Genomic DNA, 22,841 nt, shown 5'->3' with positions numbered 1-22,841 from the left:
ATAGGCTGACTGATGGCTGTGTTGTCCTTGTCTCTCAGTGCTGCGGAGCGGAGCCTGGCAGACATTTATCTGGAAACAGGTATCGTCACATTCTTCGACTCTCGTGCTCTGACTTATCTCTCTTCTTGCTGTTTCACAACACCGATTAGTCTGTTTCATTGCCACGAGCGATGTCAAATAATGTTGAAAGAAGTATAAGAAACTCTCTTACTGTACTGAGTGTATTTTAGGTAAATTGTAGAAAAGCATGCAAAAGAAACAAAAAGTGAACACTTCGGAATGAAATACTTCAAAGCAAGAGCAGTAACCCTCATGAGATGATAAAAAATAACAGTTAGTACATCTGATTATGCCCTTTAGAGCTAAGAGATGGCTTTTAATGTGGACTTATTCCACCTTTTCCCACACCTGTCCTTTATTTGTTCAATAGACTGTCGTATGTGTACTTTGGATTCTTGACAGGCAAAACATGCTTGTCCAATTAGTAGTCATGTTTTATGATCAGATAACAAGCGCATCTAATTGTTCTTCAGGGGATTAATTTGTCCAGTATTTCAAACAGGCACATCTTTTTTGTCGAATAGTTGCATTTTCTCCGGTGGTTTGCAGTTCATTGAACCGAGTGAGTGTATAACCTGCTCACACAAAGCTTTTTCCTTCCAGTCTTTTTTGTCATTTCTGCAGGGTTGTGAATGTTCTTAGCGGACATGCCCATTAACTGATTCCAGCTGTGCACAGTCTTTCTCCAACAGGTCAAGTCAAATCAAATTTGAGCCCTCGTTATGCGGATGACAGACGTCTACAGCAGAAATTAAGCCCCATTGTTTCACAGTGACACGACAGGTGCAGGAATTTGATTCAGTTGCCCTTCAAACTCATTAATGTCTGCGGCTAAATAACTTTTCAGCAATTTTGGGTTCGCTAGATCCTAAAATCTGTTTTTGGAAGAGTTTTTGCTTTTCTTTCTATTAATTAAAGTCCGAGGGATTCTTTAAAAAAGTCGCCCTTGCCCTTCATACATGATTATAATAAGATGCAGGATCAGTATAGTAGTTTTTTTTGATTGTGTAAGAATTGGCACTGTCACAGTTTACATCCTACCCAAGATTGTCACATTTCTTGAAGTGAAGCTTACCTCCCCCCTTCCTGTGTACTTGGAAAACAAGTTTCCGGCCGCTGATCCGAGGGGAACCGACAGCCTGAAACACTTGTGTAGTTTCTGCAGTGCCTGATGTAGCAAACTGGCAGTGTTTTAGCATGACTGTCTACAATGATAAAGTCAGCTCCACATGCTTTGCTCTGACCTTGGTTCTCTGAAGTTATCATGCATTCCTTTTTTTGGAATTGGGTCATTTGGGGAAACGTCTCAGCTACACGAGGACTTTCTTTAGGAATTGTAATGTGTATATATACTTTTAAATCAGCTGCAGAATTTCCTGGAACACTTCACAAGACAAAAGTGTTCCTTCTCTTTTCTTCTGTCTTGTTCATGAATCGCATAAAACTTCAAACTCTTCTTTTTTTTATTTGGCTGCATCCTCTGCTGGTCACATATTAACCTGCCCATTGTTTCCTCTCTGTCTTCATCTCTTACCCCTCCTGTTCTCTGTTACCCTCTGCCTCAACACCCCTCTTCTTCCCTGCCTCATGCTGTTGCACTGCTGCGTCCTGGCCACAAGGTGGCAGTAGGAGATATAGTGAAGGTGACTAATGGCCAGCACCTCCCAGCTGACATGGTTATAGTGTCCTCCAGGTCAGAGTCCTGTGTCTCTCTGTCTGTGTGAGCATGCTGCATGTACCTCATTAATATATTCTAAACATCTGTTAAGCTGCTTTTAAGGGCTGCTGCTAATGTTTATTTTTATTTGTGGTTAATTTATTATTTTTGTTAAATAGATAAAAATAATAATCAGTCATTTTTACCTTAATTACTTCCTAAATATTTTGCTTATTATTTATCAACTTTAAATTTAAAATATTATAATTACTTTTCTATTTACAAATCTTTGCAGGAAATGTTTAATGTTCAGAAATAACAATTTATGATTTTCTGTACATTGTTTTTTTTTTAATCTTTATAGTGTTTTTAATCCAAACCTGCCTTCTTCTCTGCAGTGAACCACAGGCCATGTGTTACATTGAGACCTCTAACCTGGACGGAGAAACCAACCTGAAGATCAGACAGGTGGGTTGTCTGTCTGTTGTTCGTACGTCTCGTGGATGTGACATCTCTTCAAATGTCCCTCATTTTGCCCCAAAGGATGACTTGAAAATCGACTGATTAAAGGCAAAAACAAAGCAAATTTGTAATTTTAGCTTAAGAATTTTGTACAAAGTCCAGTAGTGCAGTTGCTTTGTCATATTTTGCCTGGTTAAACTGTTGCCTCAGTAAGCGCTCCTTGACTTTACTTGTCATGCCTTTGCTTTCCAGGGTCTCCCACTCACAGCCGGGTTTCAGACCCTGGAGGATTTGATGGCACTGTCCGGTCGTCTGGAGTGCGAAGGCCCCAACAGACACCTGTATGACTTCACTGGCACACTACGGCTGGAAAACCAGAAGTGAGAGACACATTTTTTTTCCTCGCCACTTAGGTTTGAGCTCTAGCAAATGCTCTGTCAGAATTAGGTGCTAAAATCTGTTTTGTTTTAAACTTGCGCAGCACTGGTTCCTCACGGAAGACATGCAGCGATTCGCATTTTTTGTGGATTAAAAAAACAATTAGGAAGTAAAAATTGAGAAGCAACTTAAAAGTAGAAAAATTAATTGTATAAGCTGCAGAAATCTACATTTATTTACCTGATTTGGGGCTAAAAACCTCTCTTTCATTCAGTCCAGTCCCTCTGGGTCCAGACCAGGTGCTGCTGCGTGGTGCCCAGCTCAGGAACACGCAATGGGTTGTGGGAATTGTTGTCTACACTGGCCATGACTCCAAACTGATGCAGGTAAATCCTCTGCCGTGTTCTAAGTCAGTAAACTGTGAATAAGCATGAAAAATCCGGCATTTGAAGCCAAATTTCAAACTGTTTATTAATTAGGATCTCTTCGTCATCCCTGCCTGGGCGAGTTTAGAGCTTTCAGTTAACCGTGACACATTCTTAACCGGGACTGCATCCAGACATTGAGTAACTAATCTTCAGCTACAGTCTTTGGATTGCTTGTGCATTCTGCTAAAAATGGATGAAAATCAGTCGTCTGAATTATGCATTTCTGTTACTGTTTGTGCACAATAATTAATTGAGTAAAACGTAGCTCCTAACAAAAGCCTTTCCAACTCCTAGAACTCCACCAAGGCGCCACTGAAGCGCTCTAATGTGGAGCGGGTGACCAACATGCAGATCCTGGTTCTGTTTGGCATCCTGCTGGTCATGGCACTGGTCAGCTCTGTGGGCGCAGCCATCTGGAACAGAGAACACACAGACGAAGCCTGCTGGTACCTGTCCCGGGCCGGTGAGACCATAACACGTCAAGATTGCTTAAGTCTCATTATATTAATGGCGTGTTTGTGTAAATCTGAGTTATTACATGAAGGAATTTTGTCTGCGACTTCAGGCGACATCTCCCTGAACTTTGCATATAACCTACTGACGTTCATCATCCTGTACAATAACCTGATCCCCATCAGCCTGCTGGTCACTCTGGAGGTGGTGAAGTTCACACAGGCTCTCTTCATTAACTGGGTATGACCCGTGCATCATTTTTAATGTGTGCTTATAAACTACAACTGGTCGATTACACACTTACTTCGAGTGTGTTTTTGCTCTTGTCCTCAGGATGTGGAGATGTACTACACGGAAACGGACACGCCAGCCATGGCGCGAACGTCTAATCTTAATGAGGAACTGGGCCAGGTCGGTTCCTCGCCCTCTTCGTAATGAGCTGCTATAAAACATCCTGCTTTTGTTCTCGTTACTCACCGTCTGTCTTTTTCTAGGTCAAGTATCTGTTTTCCGACAAGACTGGAACTCTGACCTGTAACATCATGCACTTTAAGAAGTGTACCATAGCCGGGATAACGTATGGGTCAGTTATCGCATCTGTAAATAAAGTCTCACCTCTTTTTCTCTCAGATCGTCTTACTGATATTTCCTTATCGGCCTGTGTTAGATGAACTTAATCAGCATTAGCTGCTGCTCAGTTGATTAATCTCGTGCATGCTTAATTAGATGAACTAATCAAATTCATCAACTGATTTCAAACTAATTCCTTTTGCATTTCCACCGCATTCATTACTGCAGCCACTTCCCTGATCTTGACTGTGAGCGTTCAATGGACGACTTCAGGTTAGTGACCACCTCCCCCTCAACATCAGCCTTTCCCTTTTTAGTATTCTTTTCTTCATTTTCTGCGTTGCACTCTTTCCTAAATGTTTACATGCTTTTATCAGAAAATTATGTCTTGTAGCCTGCAAAGACCCCACACCCCAACACACACACACACACAAAATAAATAAAATAAATTTGGATTCTTTTTTTTTGTCTTTTAGTAATCTGCCATCCAGCAGCCACAACTCCACAGAGTTTGACGACCCAACTCTGATTCAGAACATCGAGAAGGACCATGTGAGGCTTTTCTCTTTCTTTCTTTGAAGCCAGCTGTCTTGGAGGCTGTTGCTAATAACCACGTTCACTCTGTTTGCTCGCGGGCGTTCAGCCTACATCACCTCAGATCTGCGAGTTCTTGACGATGATGGCGGTGTGCCACACGGTGGTTCCAGAGAGGGAGGACGACCAGATCATCTACCAGGCCTCGTCCCCTGACGAAGGAGCACTGGTCAAAGGAGCCAAAGGGCTGGGCTTTGTCTTCACTGCCAGGACCCCACATTCAGTCATCATTGAAGCTGTAAGTGTGTAACCGTCTCTGGAGTCGGAGCTACTTTTTGGACAGAAACTGACATTTTTTTGTGGGTTTCAGATGGGGGAAGAGAAGAGCTATGAGCTACTGAATGTGCTGGAGTTTTCCAGGTAAGCTTGAAGTTGATGTTTTTCTTAACCAGTGATATAAGACTGCTTTGGGTTGAGACTAAACTAAATTGTCTTTACAGTAACCGTAAACGGATGTCTGTGGTGGTCAGGACACCCAATGGGAAGCTCCGGCTGTACTGCAAAGGAGCGGTATGTTTATCCCATTATCAGTAAATTCAGATGCTAATAAATGTAAAGTAATGGTTTTAATTTAATAGTTAATTCCTTTTTTTGTAGGATAATGTTATTTTTGAACGCCTGACTGAAGCGTCTCAGTACAAAGACTTAACAGTTGCTCATTTGGAACAGTTTGCTACTGAAGGTAAGAAGGTAGATTTTGTAGCTTTTGATTTTTAAGGCTTTTCCTCTGTAAGTCAGACTTAAGTCACAAATTTGTTGGCATTTGGTGGATGTCTTGCAGCTAACAGCAACTATTTCTGCTCAGTAACAAGGCTTTGACCAGCTTATCCTCCTTCCATCCACTCAGGCTTGAGGACACTGTGCTTTGCGTACGTGGACCTGGAGGAAGAAGTGTATCAGGAGTGGTTAAAGGAATATAATCGTGTCAGCACCATAATCAAAGACCGCGCTCAGAAACTTGAGGAGTGTTATGAGCTGCTGGAAAAGGTAAACACAACATCTCTTTGTCTAAAATTAAATGTGTTGGTGACCTATTGGTTCGTTCAAACTACCTGCACCTACATTTGTGGTCAGAAGTTTACATCCATTCGTCATTGGCATGAACTGTTTTTCTTTTTGAGGGTGGAATAATTGTACAGCATACAACTTTAATGATCGTAAAATACAAGAATACAACAACAACTGTACCAACCTGATTGTAGATAGAGATGCAGGTTTTAATCAAACAAAATTAAATGAAATCTAAACATAATATGTGTGTCTGTGTGTATATACACACGATTTTTGTCCCAGTCCAGCCCTGCCAGTAATACTTGGTTAAATGTCTCAGCTAATTGCACCTTGACCAGATGCTTTTGGTAGCCATCATAAGCTTCTTCAGCTTCTGGCTGAATATTGGACCAGTCATCTTGGCAGAACTGGTAGGGTTAAAGTTGTGGCATTAAATACCTTGTAATTATGTACAATTGTCTGAACTGATGATCTTGGAATCCTCAGTTGATTAGAAATCGCTCCCAAAGATCTTCCAAGTTTATGTAAATGTACAGGTTCCTTGGATTTTCCCATTGTTTTGAGTATTGATCAGTCCAGTGAGTGCTGTCAAACAAAAAAATTTTATGCTGCCAAAGAGAAACTACCAGGTGCTGTCAGTCACTAATGAGAAGTTAATGGGCCTTGGTCTCGTCAAGTTAAAAGAAAGTCTAAAACCTTCAGCACCACTTATTCAAAGATTTAAGTTGGTGTATGTCTACTTCTGACCCTGTGTGGATCTGAGAAAATCCAAAATGAATTCAAAGTTATACACCCAGTTATTGTTTTTTAAAGTCATTAAAGATGTCCGGTGTACAGTCATTCCCCCCTGGAAAAACAACAGTTCAAAGTCATTAAAAGCCCCAGATTATCACGACATTCAAGCCCACGATGAGTGTGTAAACTTCAGACCACAGCTGTCTCTCAGTTATTCACCCTGCTGCATTTCCAAGGTATTTTTGTGTCTGGTTGGTAAGCATGGTTGTGGTTATCACTCTCCACAAATATGCTACACGTAAAGCTGGAGACTGATGAGCAATCCTGCCCAGAGCCTACAGATGGATGTTGGCGTGGTGGAGTGGTCAAAACAGCAGGCAGCAATGCAGGGCAGCAGCAGTGGTGCTGACATGTCAGAGGGAGAGATGACACATTTTGCAGCTTAAATAGACTGCTAATTTGGGAGGGGATGTTTGGTATATGACGTGAGGAGAGTGAGGCACGCTAGTCCGTATGACACAGTGCAGCTTGAAGAGTTGCTCGTCTGAACAAACTCTGAGGCTTTGATCCTTTTAGTTGCACCGTGGCTGAAAGATTGTAAGCAAAATATTTGGAAAAGGCTGAAAAACTGAGGTAAGCAAACATTAAACTGAAAAATACAGTCAGACTGAGGAGACATGGAAGTATTGATCTGATAAATGTACAGTGTGATGATTCACTCATGCAGAGAACGACATGCTGCTTGGTGGCCAGCAGGTGGCAGAGTGGCTCCATTTAGGGCCACACTTGGGACTGGAGATGGTGCCATTTCTTTAGGTATTCATTATGGGTTTCTTTTTTTTTTAATTTGGAAAACACAGTTGAAGTCACTTTTTAAGGCATTTAAAAAATAATCATGATTTAAATGCTAGTCTGTGCTCAAAGGTAGAACATAGTGAAACTGAATTGCTGTCTTGGTTTAAAAAAAAAAGGATAAATAAGAGGATATGGGGATTAACAGTAGAGCAGTGAATTGTTTGGTGGGGAAATCAAGGTTTTAAAGGAGAGAGGAAAGGTGAGAAAAGTAAGTGAAGAAATTATTAAAAAAAGAAAAGAAAGAAAGAGGAAGCAAGAGGAGGGGGTTAGGTTTGACTGGAAGACCACAAGGGTAATTACCTTCACCAGCATGCCAAAAGCCCCATAAAACTGGAGTCAACAACACATTAGTGTTAACTTGTGTGTCTGTGCATGTGTTTGTGTATGTCCGAGTGTGTCTAATGAGGGTACACGTGCATATAAATGCTGAACAAATTAAAGCAAGGGGGGGGGGTTATGTCTTGGCATGGAGAAACAGAGTTGGTACAGAAATCTAAAGTGAGCTGAACCGAATCCGCTGGCATCGCTCTCGTCCTCAAATTAGACGTGGATGATGCCGTCTGGGGAAAAGAGCCCTCACATCCACTCTGGTGACGTCTATTTCTGGCCTAAATGTGATTGTTTTTAAAACCTCGTTAAGTATTCTGTACTATGTTTTGTTCGCTCTCTTTTAGTCTAACTTTATTTATTTTTAACAGAATATGTCTGCATCTCTTTCACGCTCCTCTGCTCCTCTAACAGAACTTAATGCTGTTGGGTGCCACAGCCATCGAGGACCGTCTCCAAGCTGGCGTGCCAGAAACAATTGCCACTCTGATGAGGGCTGATATCAAGATCTGGGTCCTCACTGGAGACAAGCAGGAGACTGCCATCAATATAGGTGAGAGATGCTTAAATAACAACGTGAGGGTAAAATGTTGCTTTTAGCAAGTAAACTTGCTGCTGCAGTTTCATGTGCAACAGCGTAGCAAACTGTATGTATTGTGGAGTTAATGAAATCATGGCTGGAAGAATAGGAGGCATTATGCGGGCTGTGAGATGCCTGAGATGCCTCCATTCTCTAAGTGGAAAGTGCCAGCGACCAGTGTAGCCACCGTCTGGGGGACTGCGGTGACATGAGTGGGTTTAGTGTCTTGGCAGTCGCGGAGGAAGTTGGTGGCAGACGTCCAAAAAAACAATGACGGGAAAAGGAAAATGTGAGCGGACACTTGTCGCTCCAAGTTTAAAAACTGGGGCATCCTCAGAGATGGCACAGATCATCTTGTCAAAGTGTGTATGAGCGTTGATTTCCTGCAGGGAAATAAGGCTGGTCACAGGCTGATGGAGGAACTGTGTGTATGTGTGTGTGAGCCAGGATTGTGTTGAGTTTTTCACCTGTATTTTGGGTTTGAGAAAACTTAATCTCTTTCCCACCCCCCCCCCTCCTCCTCTACCCTCCACTGTTTCTGTTTCTCAGGTTACTCCTGTCGCCTGGTGACACACGGCATGTCCCTCATCATCGTCAATGAGGACTCGCTGGACGTGAGTAGGCCGGCCTCTTCCTCCTCCTTCGTGCCTCTGGATACTTTGTACAGTTGAGACTTTTTGTTGACTTTTAGGAGAGAGTGGGCTGTGTGGTGGGGGTCTTAAGAAGGTTACCGTGGGAACAAGGGTGTGGTCTGCAGCCAAGATCGGTGGGTGGGGCTCTTTGTGTGTTCACAGGTGCAGGTAATTAAAGTCTCTGGTGTCCTCTTTGGAGAAAGGGATGAAAAGAGACGAACACTGCGCTATCACTTCTTTGCCCCTCGGTCTCTTCCATAAGCGTTCACATACAGCGCTTTTAGTGCTCTTACAGTGGTCTCTCCTTCGTTTATCATTTCCTATTTCAAGCTAAATCCCAGAAGAATGAACAAAGCTGATGTGTTCAGTCACTTTATGATCCTTTTGCTATTTTGAATGAGATCTGAGACATTCCTTTACTCTCGATTAGATTTTCTAACCCCAGTTACGTGTTCTTTGCATTCGGCCTCCTTGTGTGACTGCCTCACCTAAGTGGCTTGATTGCTGTCATGTGTCCCTGTCTTTCAGACAGTCTCCCTGAGTCCCACGTGTGCGCTCGCACAAATATAATCACCGTTACTCGGTTTGTTTTCATGGAAGACATGGGAGATTATGACTCGTAAATTTCAAGTTTAAGCAGTCTATGTGTGCCCTTGTATTAGTTTATTTGTTTATAGGTGTGTAGTGTGTGTGGTAAACATTCATAAAGAGATCTCTGTGTTTACATTCATAATTTTCTAGCCTCATATAAGTCAGCGTGTCGATGGTGTGTTTCCTGAACTGTGAGTTTGTAGAGTAATTGGATTTGTCTCCAGCATGATCCCTCCATAATATGGTTTACCGGTCTGAATGGATTTTATTGTTGGTGACGATTATGAATTTAAGTGTAAAGCTGTGCACTTTTAATTGTTTTGGATTCTTGCATTATGCAGAATTGTAAAGGTCTGACTGGTAAACTTTACTCTGTCAAAATTAGCAAAGTGATGTCTGAAAGCTCTTAGATTTGGGGAACTGGTGGTCAGATAACATGCAGGCCACTTAGATGCTAAATCAATTGAATTCGATGGGGTAAGCATTTAACGTTAAGGTAATGAGGGTACTCTACACTGGGAATTGCCTATTAGGACACAAGGGTGAAAACTAATCTTAGCGCTGTAAGCGGATCAATCCTAAACTGGTTTGTAAAATATATTTTAGCAGACTGTCTCCCACGCTGATCGTGTACAGTTTCAAGCCTGATAGGTTTGTGGTACTCCATCTCAGAGAACTGAACTTTCACTTGGACTAAATGTAATTATCAAAAGGTTTTTTAGGGCTGGGAAAATTGGAAATTAGTGCAGTGATTTCTTAAAAAGTGCATTTATACATGGAAATATAGTATATAAAGGAAATAACAGAGTTTGTACAGTTCTAACAATCTTAAAAGTCAATATTTGGTATAACCACCTTAATTTTTCAACACAGTCTGAACTCTCTTACGCAGCTTTCTTGTAAATTATTTAAGTAATCTTCAGGAATAATTCTCCAGGCTTCTTGAAGGACATTCAAAGCTCTTCTTTGGATGTTGGCTGCTTTTTGTTCTGTTTTCTGTCAAGATGATCCCACACTGCTTTAATAATGCTGAGGTCTCTGCTCTGGGGAGGCCAATCTATGGCTACATACTGATGATGATTCAAACCAAAAAGCTTTAAAATTGGATTAATCACTCCGTAAGACAATTTGCATTTTAATGATCAAGGAACTGACCTCACAGCCCATTGTTCATTTAGTGGACTAGTTTCAGTTATTGTGCAAATGTACTGTTTATAAGATTGGGGAAACCTGCAGTCAGCTGAGACCGAAGAAGTCCAGATTAAGAGAATCAACCTTCTGGCACTCCATAAGACCCGTTGCAACTGATTTTCAGTGGAATTTTAAGCCCAACTTCCTCATAAAATTGCTCTACACAAATAATCAATAGACCGAGGTAGGCTCAGTATCATCTAAGGCAGGGGTCAGCAACCTTTCACACCCAAAGAGCCATTTGGACCCGGTTTCCACGCAAAAGAAAACACTGGGAGCCGCAAATACTTTTTGACATCTAAAATGAAGATAACACTGTATATATTGTTTTTTACCTTTATGCTTTTGTGTGAACAACTAAGGTGTGTTGCTTATGAAATCCATGAAGTGCTACAGAGAAAATTACATTTTATTTATGTAATTAACACATTGTGAACTCTTAAAGAAATATAACAAAAGGAAAGACACCCAGCTGAACTAAAATGATCCATGTAGCAAACAAAAACTGTTGTGAGTATACCGGCTTCCGTGAGTGTGACGCTTATTTTGAGCGATGAAAAAATAATAGAATATAATTGTATTTTTATATTTCAATATCACAATAATCTTCCAATTTAGAACTACAAGTTAAAAAAAGAACTAACATAAATAAAATACACTTCAGCTAAATACTTCCCAAACCACGCGGAGCCGCAGTATAAGGACTAAAGAGCCGCATGCGGCTCCGGAGCCGCAGGTTGCCGACCCCTGATCTAAGGTAAAGGTTCGTTTTATGTGGGGCAGCAGGTCAGAAAAGAAAACTTTGTATTCATACAGAAGTCAAATGAGAGTTAAATAAAATCATATTGCAGCTAAAACTAAGGAGAAAAAGTCTGATATAAACACGTAAACAGCCACTGGATCTTTTTCGGAGTAAAACCTGAAACATGGCAGTAGGGCTGCCACAAACGATTATTTTGATAGTCGACTAGTCACTGATTATTTTTGCGATTAGTCGACTAATCAGATCATGCATCCGTTGGACAAAAAACGTACAGCTTATTGCACCAGCAGCATCTGCTCTTATATAACTATCATTAGCTTACAGCTTTAAGTGTTTAAGATATGTGCTAACTAAAAATAAAGACAAGATGATAGTTTATTAAATTTTAATGAAATTTGCAGATTGTTTCGGTGAAGTTTAATAAACTCCTTGCTATCTAAAATATAACAGGACACCGGAGTATATTCTGGAACATCTCACACTTATGATAACCAGCTGTCTGCTTGACGTTTATTCAGCTGTGTAAAAACTATAACTTTAATCTCAGCCAAACCGATTTGCTCAGGAACAAATTAAATACTAAAAAAGCCAAACAATAACATTTTTAAGTTATCTAAGTGACTTATGTATGTTTAACCTGAGTAGCGAAAGACGGCGGTGGGTTTGAAAACGATTTGCCGGGAGTCCGGTGTTGTCACGGGCTGTAGTGAGCCTTGCCCCCGGCTAGCTATTGAGCTAGTAGTTAACAGGCGTCTCCGAAAATGTCGGAGCGCTTTTGAAAATATGTGGTGTCTTGATAAACTGACCAGATATTTGAGGTTTACACAGTTACATTCTCGCCTGAAAATATGTTAAACGTTTATTTTGTGACCCAGAAAGAATAATAACAGTAATATTAAAACTAACTAGCTGCCGCCATTGTTGGAAACTGAGCTGGGCTGCGCTATGAATTCTGGGACAGAGCTACTTCTTCTTCTTCTTCGGGGTTTAATGGCAGCTGGCATCCTTGTACATGCAGTGCTGCCATCTTCTGTTTCAGTCCGTTATTACACTCTTAAATCCTACTACTTATTCCTGCGTCTTTTGTGATCTTACAAAGCTTCAAACGACACGTCGACTATTAAATCAGTCGTCGACGATTTTGATAGTCGACGTAATCGTGACTAGTCGACTAATCGTGGCAGCCCTACATGGCAGGAAGTAATCCTTAATATGATTCAATGTGTAGTCATTTTATGTTTTTCTTTTGATAACAACTTAAAACAACTTAACAGGGAATCAGTCTTTCAGCTCCAAAGTTTGGCCTCCGTTCGCTTTAATGGGGACAATCCACCCTGCTGATGTGTCCTTGAGCAAGATTTCAAATGCTCACCAGCTCTGGGGAGGCTCTTCTGTAGTTTGTTCCAACTTTCTTGTGCAACAGGGTCAGGACAAAAGGCAGAATCTCACAAGTTGGAAAAAGAAAAAAGAAAAAGATACTGTTTTGATTCAGATGGACTTGTTTGTTGGTTGAACAAACACATTTCATTTGGCTGCAGGTCAAAAATGCAACTTACACATATAGGCAGGAAAAGTCACAGCTGCTGGCTGATGTGAAACATAAATGAAGCGCCACGCGTAGTGATATAAAATATGCCTTCAAGCTTGCGGTGTTTGCAGGACGGACGCACTTTAAAGTGGTTGTAAATGCAACGCAGCAAAAAAACAAAACAGGATGACATCCCTTTGTCATCGCTGTTTACTCATCCCGTGAACATCGAATTAATCTTCACATGTTTGCAAGAGGAGAAACATGCGAGTGCGTGTGCTGATGACAGTCATGCCTTCTTATCGGGACAACCTCAGAGAGCTCTGGTCGTGAATGATGCAGATGAAAGCACCGCCGTCTTCGGCGACACTTCTCTGACACTTAAAATAACTCAAAAGTGCGACTTGGACATGAGTGAACGCAGAAGCTGTGCCCCTTGTTCTCATTTTTTTTTTTTTAAAAAGTCTCACGTCTTTCACACCCTCTCTTATCCGTAGGCAGGATGATCTTTGCAGTGGATCTAGGCCAGCAGATGCGACACCCTCTCCTCTCCCCTTCTTCCGCACCGAGCCCCGTTCTCCGTTTCGTCTGCTTCGCGCTGCTGCCTCCACATCTGTCAGCACTCTCTCTTCGCACAGGATTTGACCACACACACTGTGTGATTTTGTAACAGCAAATATGTGTGTGTGTTTTAGACAGAGAGTCAAGAAGAGCGGCGAAATATGTGTCCATCTTTGCGCAAACATGAGAGTGTGTTTATTGTACTTTATGTATGATATAGACGATCTGGAAGCGACCGGAGGAGGAGACTTAGAAAAAAAAAGCGGGGGCGAGGAGTTTGGCTTGAGCCATGTGAGGGCGATGAGTGAGTGGTAACGCGATCTCCTTTTGGTGCTCCTCCTCATCAAAACAAACCCTGTGAGCAATGCCTCCTGGGTAAACGGTTTGCGAGCGCTGAAGCTGTGACAAGCGCCATCTGTCACCTTAAAATCACATGCCACACACACACACAGACTGACACACATCTTTGCCCTGGCTGTTTCTGTGCAGTCATTAGAGAAGTCTCGTTCTTATTATCTCCATACATCTGACTTTGAATCCACACACAAACACACACATGCTTTGCACAGTCTACCCAAGAAGCAGTGGCACATGTTGCCCTCATCACCTTGTTAGTCCTGAACATAAATTTCATCCAGCTTTCCCACAATCCCCAGGCCCTCGTCACACTGCCCGCAGTACAACTCCTAAACAAACAACGCCTGTCTTCTGCTCATTAATCATTTTTATGCACGCTTGCAAATGCAGACACGCACATTTTGTTGTGCCTCAACTTGCATTCTCTGTCGTTCTGACATTTTTTTAAAATGTTTTTTTTAAATTTTTTAAGGTTGTAGAAGTTTTTAAACAGCAGGCGCCTTTTGTTAAAGCCCAACATGTGTTCCCGTGTGTGTGCGTGTGTTTCCAGCTCCGGCAGCAGAGGATGTGGATGTTTGCACAGATGCACAATATGATAATTAAACGGTGTATTAAATCTTACCGGTGACAGACTGTGCACTGCAAAAACGAGCACATCCTTCTCCGCCTTCTTTTCACTCAGCGGCTCTCTGTGTTTGAGTTTTCCCCTGCGTCTGCTTCACACTCCTTGCCTTCTGTCTTTCCTTCTTTCTTTGTATTTTTTTTAAAAACTTCGTCTCTCTTTAGTTGCCTTTGTTTTGTATATTTTACACTCGAAGGACATTTATCATGACGGGGCGAGTGATTACGCCATCTTTGGAGTAGGTGGCCTGGAATGAATCAAAATTTCAAGCGTCCTCCTTGCGTTCATTTATATAAAGGGAGAGACGTGCACGTTTGATTCTGCGTGCGCTGTCTGCGGTGAAGTGTGCAATAAGGGAAGGCGACCTGCGATATCTCAAACCGCCTCTATGATCCTGCTCATTTTGCGATCCAAATATAACCTGATAAAATTCCATGCAGAAGGGCCTGTGAGCATGGTGTGCAAAGTGTGTGTGCATGGAGTGTGTGTGTGTGTTTAGAGGTTAGAGAGTGTCTGGTTTCTTCCAGACCAGATGCATATGAAAAATAAACATTTAGTTTGGAATCTAAAATGCTTGCTAATGAGATCTGTCATATTGCAAGTGGTGCAATCAAAGAATTACACTTTTTTTCCTCTATGGTCTCCAAAGATAGAACATTTTAGGGTGAGAAAGAGAGAAACTGCAACATATTGCATTATTTTTCCTCCAGGATTTTTTTTTCCTTTGGGAAAGTGTTAGAAGATTGTTATGGATCCTTGTGAGCTATTTTTGTGTTAAGACAATGTTTAGTCAGGAAGAAAACATTTTTATTGTAGCTTTCTGTTCTGGAAACGGATACTTTTTAGCTTTAGGAGCTAGCTACTGTACCTTAGTCGCCTTTTTAAACTTCTACGACTCTTTGCAGGACCTGTCTGCTCATTATCTCCTGTTTTAACTGCCAGTGAAGTGTTGACTAAACCTGCTGCGACAAGTCAATGTGCTGTACTAGTAACTCTAAACACCCTCCACCCCCACCCCACCACCTCCCATCCCTCCCACCTTCATGATCTGATACTTAATCTGGTTAAGGCAATGATAAATGTCAGATACGGTGTATAATCTGGATGTTTTTGCTTCCACTATGTAAACTGAAACATGAATGAGAAAATGTAGACTGTCTCCAAACACATTCGATCATGTCATGTTGAGGAAATCCTCAAAAATCAAACCCACAAACCGTTCTGCAAGACGTCATTGGTTGGTGTTTTACTTTGCATTGTGCCTGTCCACTCCTGGCTCAGAATGGACCTCATGCAGTAAGCATGATCCCTATGTACAGTAAAGGCAGTGAGTCTGATAGTGATATCTGATTAGCCAGAAATCTGTGCAATTTATATCTAATAAACCTACAAAACTGTGCAAACGTTTTGAGGGGTGGAGGGAGGAAACAGGAGAGACGTGCAGTGATTTATTGAAACATGCAAACATACATGGAAACACAGTATATAAGGCAAAATTAGAGGTTGTACAATTCTAATGAGCTTGAAAGTCGATATTTGCTATGACCACCTTTATTTTCCGACGCAGCCTGAACTGTCTTTGGAAGCTTTCTCGTCATTTCTTCAACTAGACTTCAGGAATAGTTCTCCAGGTTTTTTAAAGGACCTTCAAAGCTCTGCTTTGGATTTTGGCTGCCTTTTGTTTTCTGTCAAGATGATCCGACAGTGCTTCAATAATGCTGATGTCTCGGTTCTGGGGAGGCCGATCCATGACTGATAGTGTTTCACTGTGTTTTTTATATCCAGGCGTGGTTTAACTGCATTGGCAGTTTGCAGCATGATCATTATCATGCTGCAAAATGAAGTTGTTATAGATCAGATGTTTTCCAGACGATATTACATGGTAGATCAAATTCTGATGGTAGTTTTCTGTGTTCATAACTTCAGTAGTTTTTAATGAGATCTCCATCACCACCGGCTGAAATACAGTCTTCATCGTGGCCTGTAAACACTCACTGTCGTACCTCTCTCCTGACCTGTGAATCACCTTGTTTGATTAAAAATGCTATTTTATGCCTGTCAAAGTGTGTTATTTAGTTATTTTTCATAGATTCAAAGAAAGAAGTTGGAACAAATGTGTAGACAGAACACTGGTTCACCCCTTGAGTTGGGTGTCTGTTTTTATGGTTGAGTGATTCACAGGTCAGTGGTCAGTGTTAAGTGGCTTAAACAAACAAAAACGATTCCCAAGAAAATGATTAGGTTCAAGGGCTGGACTGAAAATGAGTGAAAAAGTAGCCAGTGTCCAAAGAAAAACATGGCTGGAGAGCTGTTGCTCAAGACCACTTTATAAAATTGCAAGAAAGTCGAGATCCTTGGAAGCAAAACGTAAAGAAATGAGGGAGTGACTCAAGATTTTTTCCACAATGCTGTAATTAGTCACTTTTTTTGATCAGAAACAGACATTGTTGACTTTTTAAAATAAAAATAAATGACTGTTGTGCTTTTTTTAATAACGGTAATAAATTATTTTATTATAACATTAGAAGTAGGGAGAGGGGGTTTGCTTCCTGTCCTCATGCAAGGTATTTCCTAAAGACCATCATGCTGTGATGAGCTGAGGGAAAGGTTTTTGTCCAGTCTCCATCTCTCTCACACACACTGCATGTGTACATGTGTCTACATGCAATCATATGCTCTCATGCATGCATACACATGGTTTTCTCCCCTAAAGACAAGATGCAAACACACAGCCAGACACACAAACACACACACAGTCAGACACACACGAGAGCCACCTTTTAGATTCAGAACTCAGACAACCTATAATCTCCTTTAATCCTTTCATTATGTTTTTGTTTTCCTTTCCCCCTGTTTGGGGAAAAAAAAGGTGAATGCAAACAGGAATTCTGGCATACAAAGAATAACACACAGCCTCAGGCTGAGAAAACAAGAGCAGGGAATTTTTGGGAAGAGGAGGGACACTTGTGTGCCGAGGGTACGCATGTGTGCATCGCTATTTGGCGAGAAGAAGAGAGGCGGCATTGTTCAGATGATTGCGTTACATGCATGTATATGTGAGTGTGTTATCTGCGTCGTCTCTAGCGCATGCTGATCAGTGGACAGAGGGGTCGTCTCTCTGTCAGTCACGGGATCCTCTGAGGTCAGACGGCTGCTAATAACCCGCTGCGAGGGCCCGAGCGGATTCTTACCGGCGCCAAATCTTCAAGTGTTTGCGCACTTTTGTGTCTAGAGTTTTTGTCTTGTGTAGCAGCTCGCCATGTATTCAGCTCTATTCCTCATGTTTCCACAAACACTTCTTGTTATAGGTCATTTCATTTTACGTCATTCCTCGTTTATTACGGGAATAATCTGAATTCCACATGTACAACTACCAAAACTGTCCCCAGGTAGAGCTAGCGAGCTGTTTGCTCCGCTTGATGGATAAAACATTCAAGCTCCATCTGTTTAGCGCTGGAGTGATTTTGATTGGCTTTCCGCTTTTCCGAGTCCACCTGGCAAAATCCTGAATGTAAAACAAGTCACCACAAAGTCAGAGCTGCGACTCTGATTTGTCTTAGCCGTCTCTGTTTGTTCGATGATTATGGATTCATTTCTCACCGGTTAATCGACAGTTTCTATTTGGAAGCTAAAGGCGCAGTTAACATTAGGATGTGTGCGTGTGGTGGTGAGCAGGAAGGCTTGTAGCACGTCTGCCTCTCCACATGGAATTCATTACATCCCGGTGGGATGTTTATTTTCTCTATTAATCCCTGTTCCTCTATTATCAGGAGCTCCATCAAAACTGCCCCAAACTACTGGCCTGCAGGCAAGCTGGCATTAACACAAACACATGTACACGTACATGTGAATGATGCATTTAGCCCCGTCTCGACATTAGTTTACCTCATCTGTCTTTCTTACCTTTTCCCCTCTTGTTATGTGCCTCTCTCTCTCTTTCTTTCTCTCTTTTGTTGCTGCTTTGTGAGGAGAAGCTTTAGGATTTAATTACACGATGAAAATGCCTCCAGGACTTCATACCATCAGCATGTAGTGATGAAGTCTAGAGCAACTGTGAACTTTATATTGGCATTGTTAATTGTTTGGTGTACACAGAAGCAAATAGTTTCTCCAGATGAAAGCGAACTGCGCGACCAGCGCATGCAGCGTATGTCTTCAATTTACTGCCAGCGGTTTTGACCTTTCAACAAATTGGTCTTTGTGTGTTTTGATGTGTGCGATTTACATTTTTTTACTACTTTGCGAGGCCACAAAAACGTAAAAACCTGAAAATGCGGTCGTTTGAAAGCTCTGCAGCAAGATCGCATAAGACCGAGTCTGATTTAGAGCTATTATTGGTTATGGCGCAGATAAAGATCCAAGATGTTTGGCGATTAGTAGTGAGTTCATGGTTACAGGGTAGCTATATCCTTATGATATATCCTTATAATTGCTGTGAGTTAGTTGCTGACTTTAATGGCAAACTCAGTCCTCCCTTCTGTGTGTTTGTCCTCTTGCAGGCTACTCGTGACACGCTGACAGCTCACTGCTCCTCCCTCGGCGAGTCTCTGAAGAAGGAAAACGAGCTGGCGTTGATCATCGATGGCCAGACATTGAAATACGCCCTGTCCTTTGAGCTCCGCCAGGCCTTCCTTGATTTGGCATTGTCCTGCAAAGCTGTCATCTGCTGCCGGTAGGGAAAGCTCATTTATCAAATGCATATACATATACACACAGGTATTATTGGTTATCTGCAATTACTCATAAATGCCTGAAGTAGTTTACAAATAGAATCACAGGTTGAGCAGGTATTCATCTCTAAATGCAGCAGCCTGGGTTTGACTCCGACCTGAGGCCTGTGTATCTTTCCCCACTCTCTCCCTGTCTCTGCTTCACTGCCCAATCTAAGAAAGAGAAAAAGCCCAAAGAAATAATCAAAGAAATGGAAAGCGAAATGCCAGATTGTCTTTGTTTAAATCATAGAAAAAACGGGTTTCTCATAAAAAGGGCATGATGGCTGATAATCCTGTTGAAACGTGTGTTTCAACAGCGCTTTGTCCGTAACACTTTGGACAAAGTTTACAAATTACTCTGGAAAAAGTCATTTTTTTCTGTGAGGAAAACAATGACGCTCTGTACCAAACTCTTTTACAGATACACAACGTCATTGTGCTGCTGTGGGAAAGTCCCAATGTGAGAATGAAAAATGAAAGCTTTTCCACAAACATATATTTGCTTTAATGCAAAATTTCTACCTAAGTCTTTGTTTTTCTTTATTTCAATACTCTACTCAGCTGGGGTCAAATATGTAGACTATCCAAACACAAAGGCAACAAGAAAAGAAAAAAAACAAAATATAAAGACAGGTTTCTACTTCATTATCTTTTCTACGTAGACACAACTAGTGTTGCCTTGCCTTGCCTAGTGTGGAAGTGTGAATCAGTCTGAATGCATCTGGCCACAGCTGAACAGACAGAAAAATGTAAACACACTACAGCGTGCAGAGACGTCAATCATCGTGCTGCAGCCGGCTGATATTAAACAGCTGTGATTGGCCTGGCCTGGCCTGGCCCGGCCTGGCACGGGCACGGTCGAGTGAAAATCTGTTTAAGCAGGCCAGACGCTTCGTGCCAGAGATGTTAAAACACGTGCTCGCAGATTTATTTGGTTCCCAGGGTCGATACCTGTGTGAACACAGCTGTTCCTCCTCAGGTGATTTCTGAGGCTGCGTGCTGTAAAGACACATTAATCTGTGACGTTTTAAATGCCCAAACAGCTCCTTTGTTCTAATGAAGTTCACAAATTCAGTCATCTGTGAAAGAAAAAAAATAAACACAAACACTTAAGAAAAAGATCCACTTCACACAGGCAGGTTTTTAAGTTGCCGAGTGGATAAAGTGTCCATGTGGAGGACTTCATTACCTGCACATGTGCCAGTTTGCAAAGGTTACCGGTCGCCCACAGTCAGCAAATGAATGAGGACGATAAAAGCCTGTCCTGTTGCACAGCAGGGACGATGTAATACACTAGGCTGCTTGGAAATGTCAAAGTCATGACTCACTTACTGCCGGTACCCCTGGAATGGGCACCAACACACACACAGACACACACACACCTAGTCATGACCGTTATATATTTCCATTGATACAAAGTGTGGTCTGTTCAATGAATGTTTACAGCATGTTCCCTTTTTTGGGCATGTTTCACTCAGCAGCAGCTGTGATGTTTAAAAAAAAAAAAAAGTGTTTCCACTCGTCTTTTTGTCTCTCTGCATGTGTGTGTGTGTGTGAGTGCAGACGTGCGTGTGCGCGTGTGTGTGAGCATGTGTTAGCCGGGAGGCACGTAATTGACTCTTCCTTGCACTTACAAGCCATATCCGGACTCAGGTCTCACAGGCCTTGCAAACAGCCTCAAGCTTCCTTTCCTGCATCCTTTACTTGCTATATCCTTCCCTCTCTCCGTGCATCTCTCTCTACCTTCCTCCCTCCCTCGTTCGGTTTCTCGACTCCTTCCTCCTCTGGCTAAGACATGTTAAACGTTAACAGACTAGACTGAACAGCATCATAATTAGTTTAAGCACATCTGCTGAGCCCTTGTCTGGTTTTAAAACATATTTGAATAAGCAGGCCCTCTTTGAAAACAGCTGCACTGAAAATATATTATAATTTATCCAAAAACTGCAAAGAAATGACTGATTCTGATCAATATTTGTGTGTTGTTGTTGTTTTTTTTTTTTAACAAAACAAAAAACATGGTAGGTTTGCCAACTGCTTTGGTGTAATAGTGTCTAATTTCAAGGTTCCTGGATATCACAAAAACAACATAGATTAGAAAAAGTTCAAAGGAAAAAACGCAGCTCACTTTGTTCTGTTTTGTTCTCCTGTAATCTTACCATGATGCCATTTATCTTATGTCCCCCTGGGAGGTCCTATGCTGAGAACCAATACTCCTTTAATGAGTGGTTACGGTGAGGTTGCTGCACCGAGAGCCATAGCTTTGACGTTGAAGAGCCGGATTGTCAGTTAAGTTGTTTCTCACCTACTGTATGTGTGCGATGTTTCACCACGCGGGAATGCGTGCGCGTCTCAGGGGCCCGAGGAGCCGAGCGCACTCATACGCTTGGGTTCCCGACTTCACTGCGCGTTTGTTTATAGGAGGACTCGGTGGCTGCTTATTTTCTGCTCAGTTCCACCGTGAAGAGCGCTGGGAGCCTTTCATCTCCTCCGACTTCACTTTACACAATCGCAGACACTGTTAACGGTGTTTAGGGGAAAGGTAGAGTGAGACAGAGAGCGCGATGAGGAGAGATTTGCGGTTTGAGGCCAAGAGACGCAAAGGCGGACTTGTGCGCACACACACCCACACCCACACACACACACTTCGGATGCAGAAACAGGAAAAAACAAAGAGCAGGGGTTGATCCCATCATTCAGCAGTAGCTCTCTTTGAGGTTTCCCCCTTCAAATATCCTGTGGTGCAGGGTGTGAGGCGTGTGTGTGCGCTGGTCTGATTTTTGCTTCATAAGCATGCCAAGCAGACCTCCCGGTTCTGTGATTCCAGCTCGACTGGGACATGCTCTTTACATATTCATAGAGGACAGACCGTCTTTATGACCTGCAGACCTCAGCCGGATGCGTGCATGCACGCGCACGTAATTTCATTTTCCCATACCTTTATAAAAGCATCATATTTTGCTCTGCTTCCATGTGATGGCTCATACAGCTGCACATAACTTCATTTTTCTAATATGATTACTGCAGCGCTGATGAATGAGGTGGTGAGTCACTGCTTGTGCTGAGCTCTCAGGAGTTAGGCCTGTTCGTACCATACAAACAGTCATTGTGAGGGTGACTCCTCCTCTTTCTAGGAAAAGTATTGGGCACACTTTTAAGTCCAGTGTTGATTCTCAAATTCCCATCACCTAATGCATCACAGAGGCTCAGGTAATAACTATAATCAGTGAAATGTAACATAAATATTTAATATCTGGATTTGGACTAATCTCTTGTAATGCAGCCAGTAGCTACTTTCTGCTGCCTGATAACTCTCAAAGCCACTTTTTTAACTCCAAGTGAGGATGATTTATTGGATGAATCTGTACTAAAAAAGTGCCACGTTTCTTTTATAAAAAAACACAAACATCCTGTCTTAAGATACTGTACAATGTTTTTGTTTCATACTGTACTGTAGGGAGTGCTTTGTGTGCGACTTTAATCCCAGCCCCAGTATCACTTTTCTCCCACGTCTCGTCCTTTGGAGACATATTTGTTTTCACCGTACGACATGCAGATAGTAATGACAAGACTCGTGTAAGCAGCGTGCATGTGAACGGCACCTCCTCATACGAAGCAGGTTTTGCAAACAGAGATGAAGACAAATTCAGTCTTAGCTGCTGTGTCCAGAATGCAAGCACTGAAAATGTAAACAGTGTGTGTGGGGGGCTGGATTGCTTTCCCAGACAATCTCCGCCTAAGCTCGCCAGCCATGAGGCACAGTCTGTCCCTCGT

General features: G+C 42.1%; 1 protein-coding gene across 7 annotated transcripts in view; it reads left to right on the top strand.

Annotated features, from left to right (window-relative positions):
* Nucleotides 1-22,841, top strand: part of atp8a2 (ATPase phospholipid transporting 8A2) — a 51,823-nt gene that overhangs the window by 11,458 nt on the left and 17,524 nt on the right. For all 7 annotated transcript variants that reach the window (XR_010094838.1, XM_063483643.1, XM_063483644.1 and 4 more), the window contains 19 exons: nt 39-79; nt 1,680-1,753; nt 2,116-2,185; nt 2,432-2,559; nt 2,832-2,943; nt 3,280-3,448; nt 3,551-3,678; nt 3,772-3,849; nt 3,933-4,021; nt 4,237-4,281; nt 4,485-4,560; nt 4,652-4,840; nt 4,913-4,962; nt 5,043-5,112; nt 5,200-5,284; nt 5,450-5,589; nt 7,945-8,083; nt 8,660-8,724; nt 18,855-19,027. Coding sequence is in view for 6 of the 7 variants with exons in the window: in XM_063483643.1 (XP_063339713.1) it covers nt 39-79; nt 1,680-1,753; nt 2,116-2,185; nt 2,432-2,559; nt 2,832-2,943; nt 3,280-3,448; nt 3,551-3,678; nt 3,772-3,849; nt 3,933-4,021; nt 4,237-4,281; nt 4,485-4,560; nt 4,652-4,840; nt 4,913-4,962; nt 5,043-5,112; nt 5,200-5,284; nt 5,450-5,589; nt 7,945-8,083; nt 8,660-8,724; nt 18,855-19,027 (1,921 nt within the window). In the remaining variant the exon portion in view is untranslated. The remainder of the gene's footprint in view (nt 1-38; nt 80-1,679; nt 1,754-2,115; nt 2,186-2,431; nt 2,560-2,831; nt 2,944-3,279; nt 3,449-3,550; nt 3,679-3,771; nt 3,850-3,932; nt 4,022-4,236; nt 4,282-4,484; nt 4,561-4,651; nt 4,841-4,912; nt 4,963-5,042; nt 5,113-5,199; nt 5,285-5,449; nt 5,590-7,944; nt 8,084-8,659; nt 8,725-18,854; nt 19,028-22,841) is intronic.

This window comes from Pelmatolapia mariae, linkage group LG9, assembly GCF_036321145.2.
Source record: "Pelmatolapia mariae isolate MD_Pm_ZW linkage group LG9, Pm_UMD_F_2, whole genome shotgun sequence".
NCBI lineage: Eukaryota > Metazoa > Chordata > Actinopteri > Cichliformes > Cichlidae > Pelmatolapia > Pelmatolapia mariae.
This window is presented reverse-complemented; position numbering and strand designations above follow the sequence as displayed.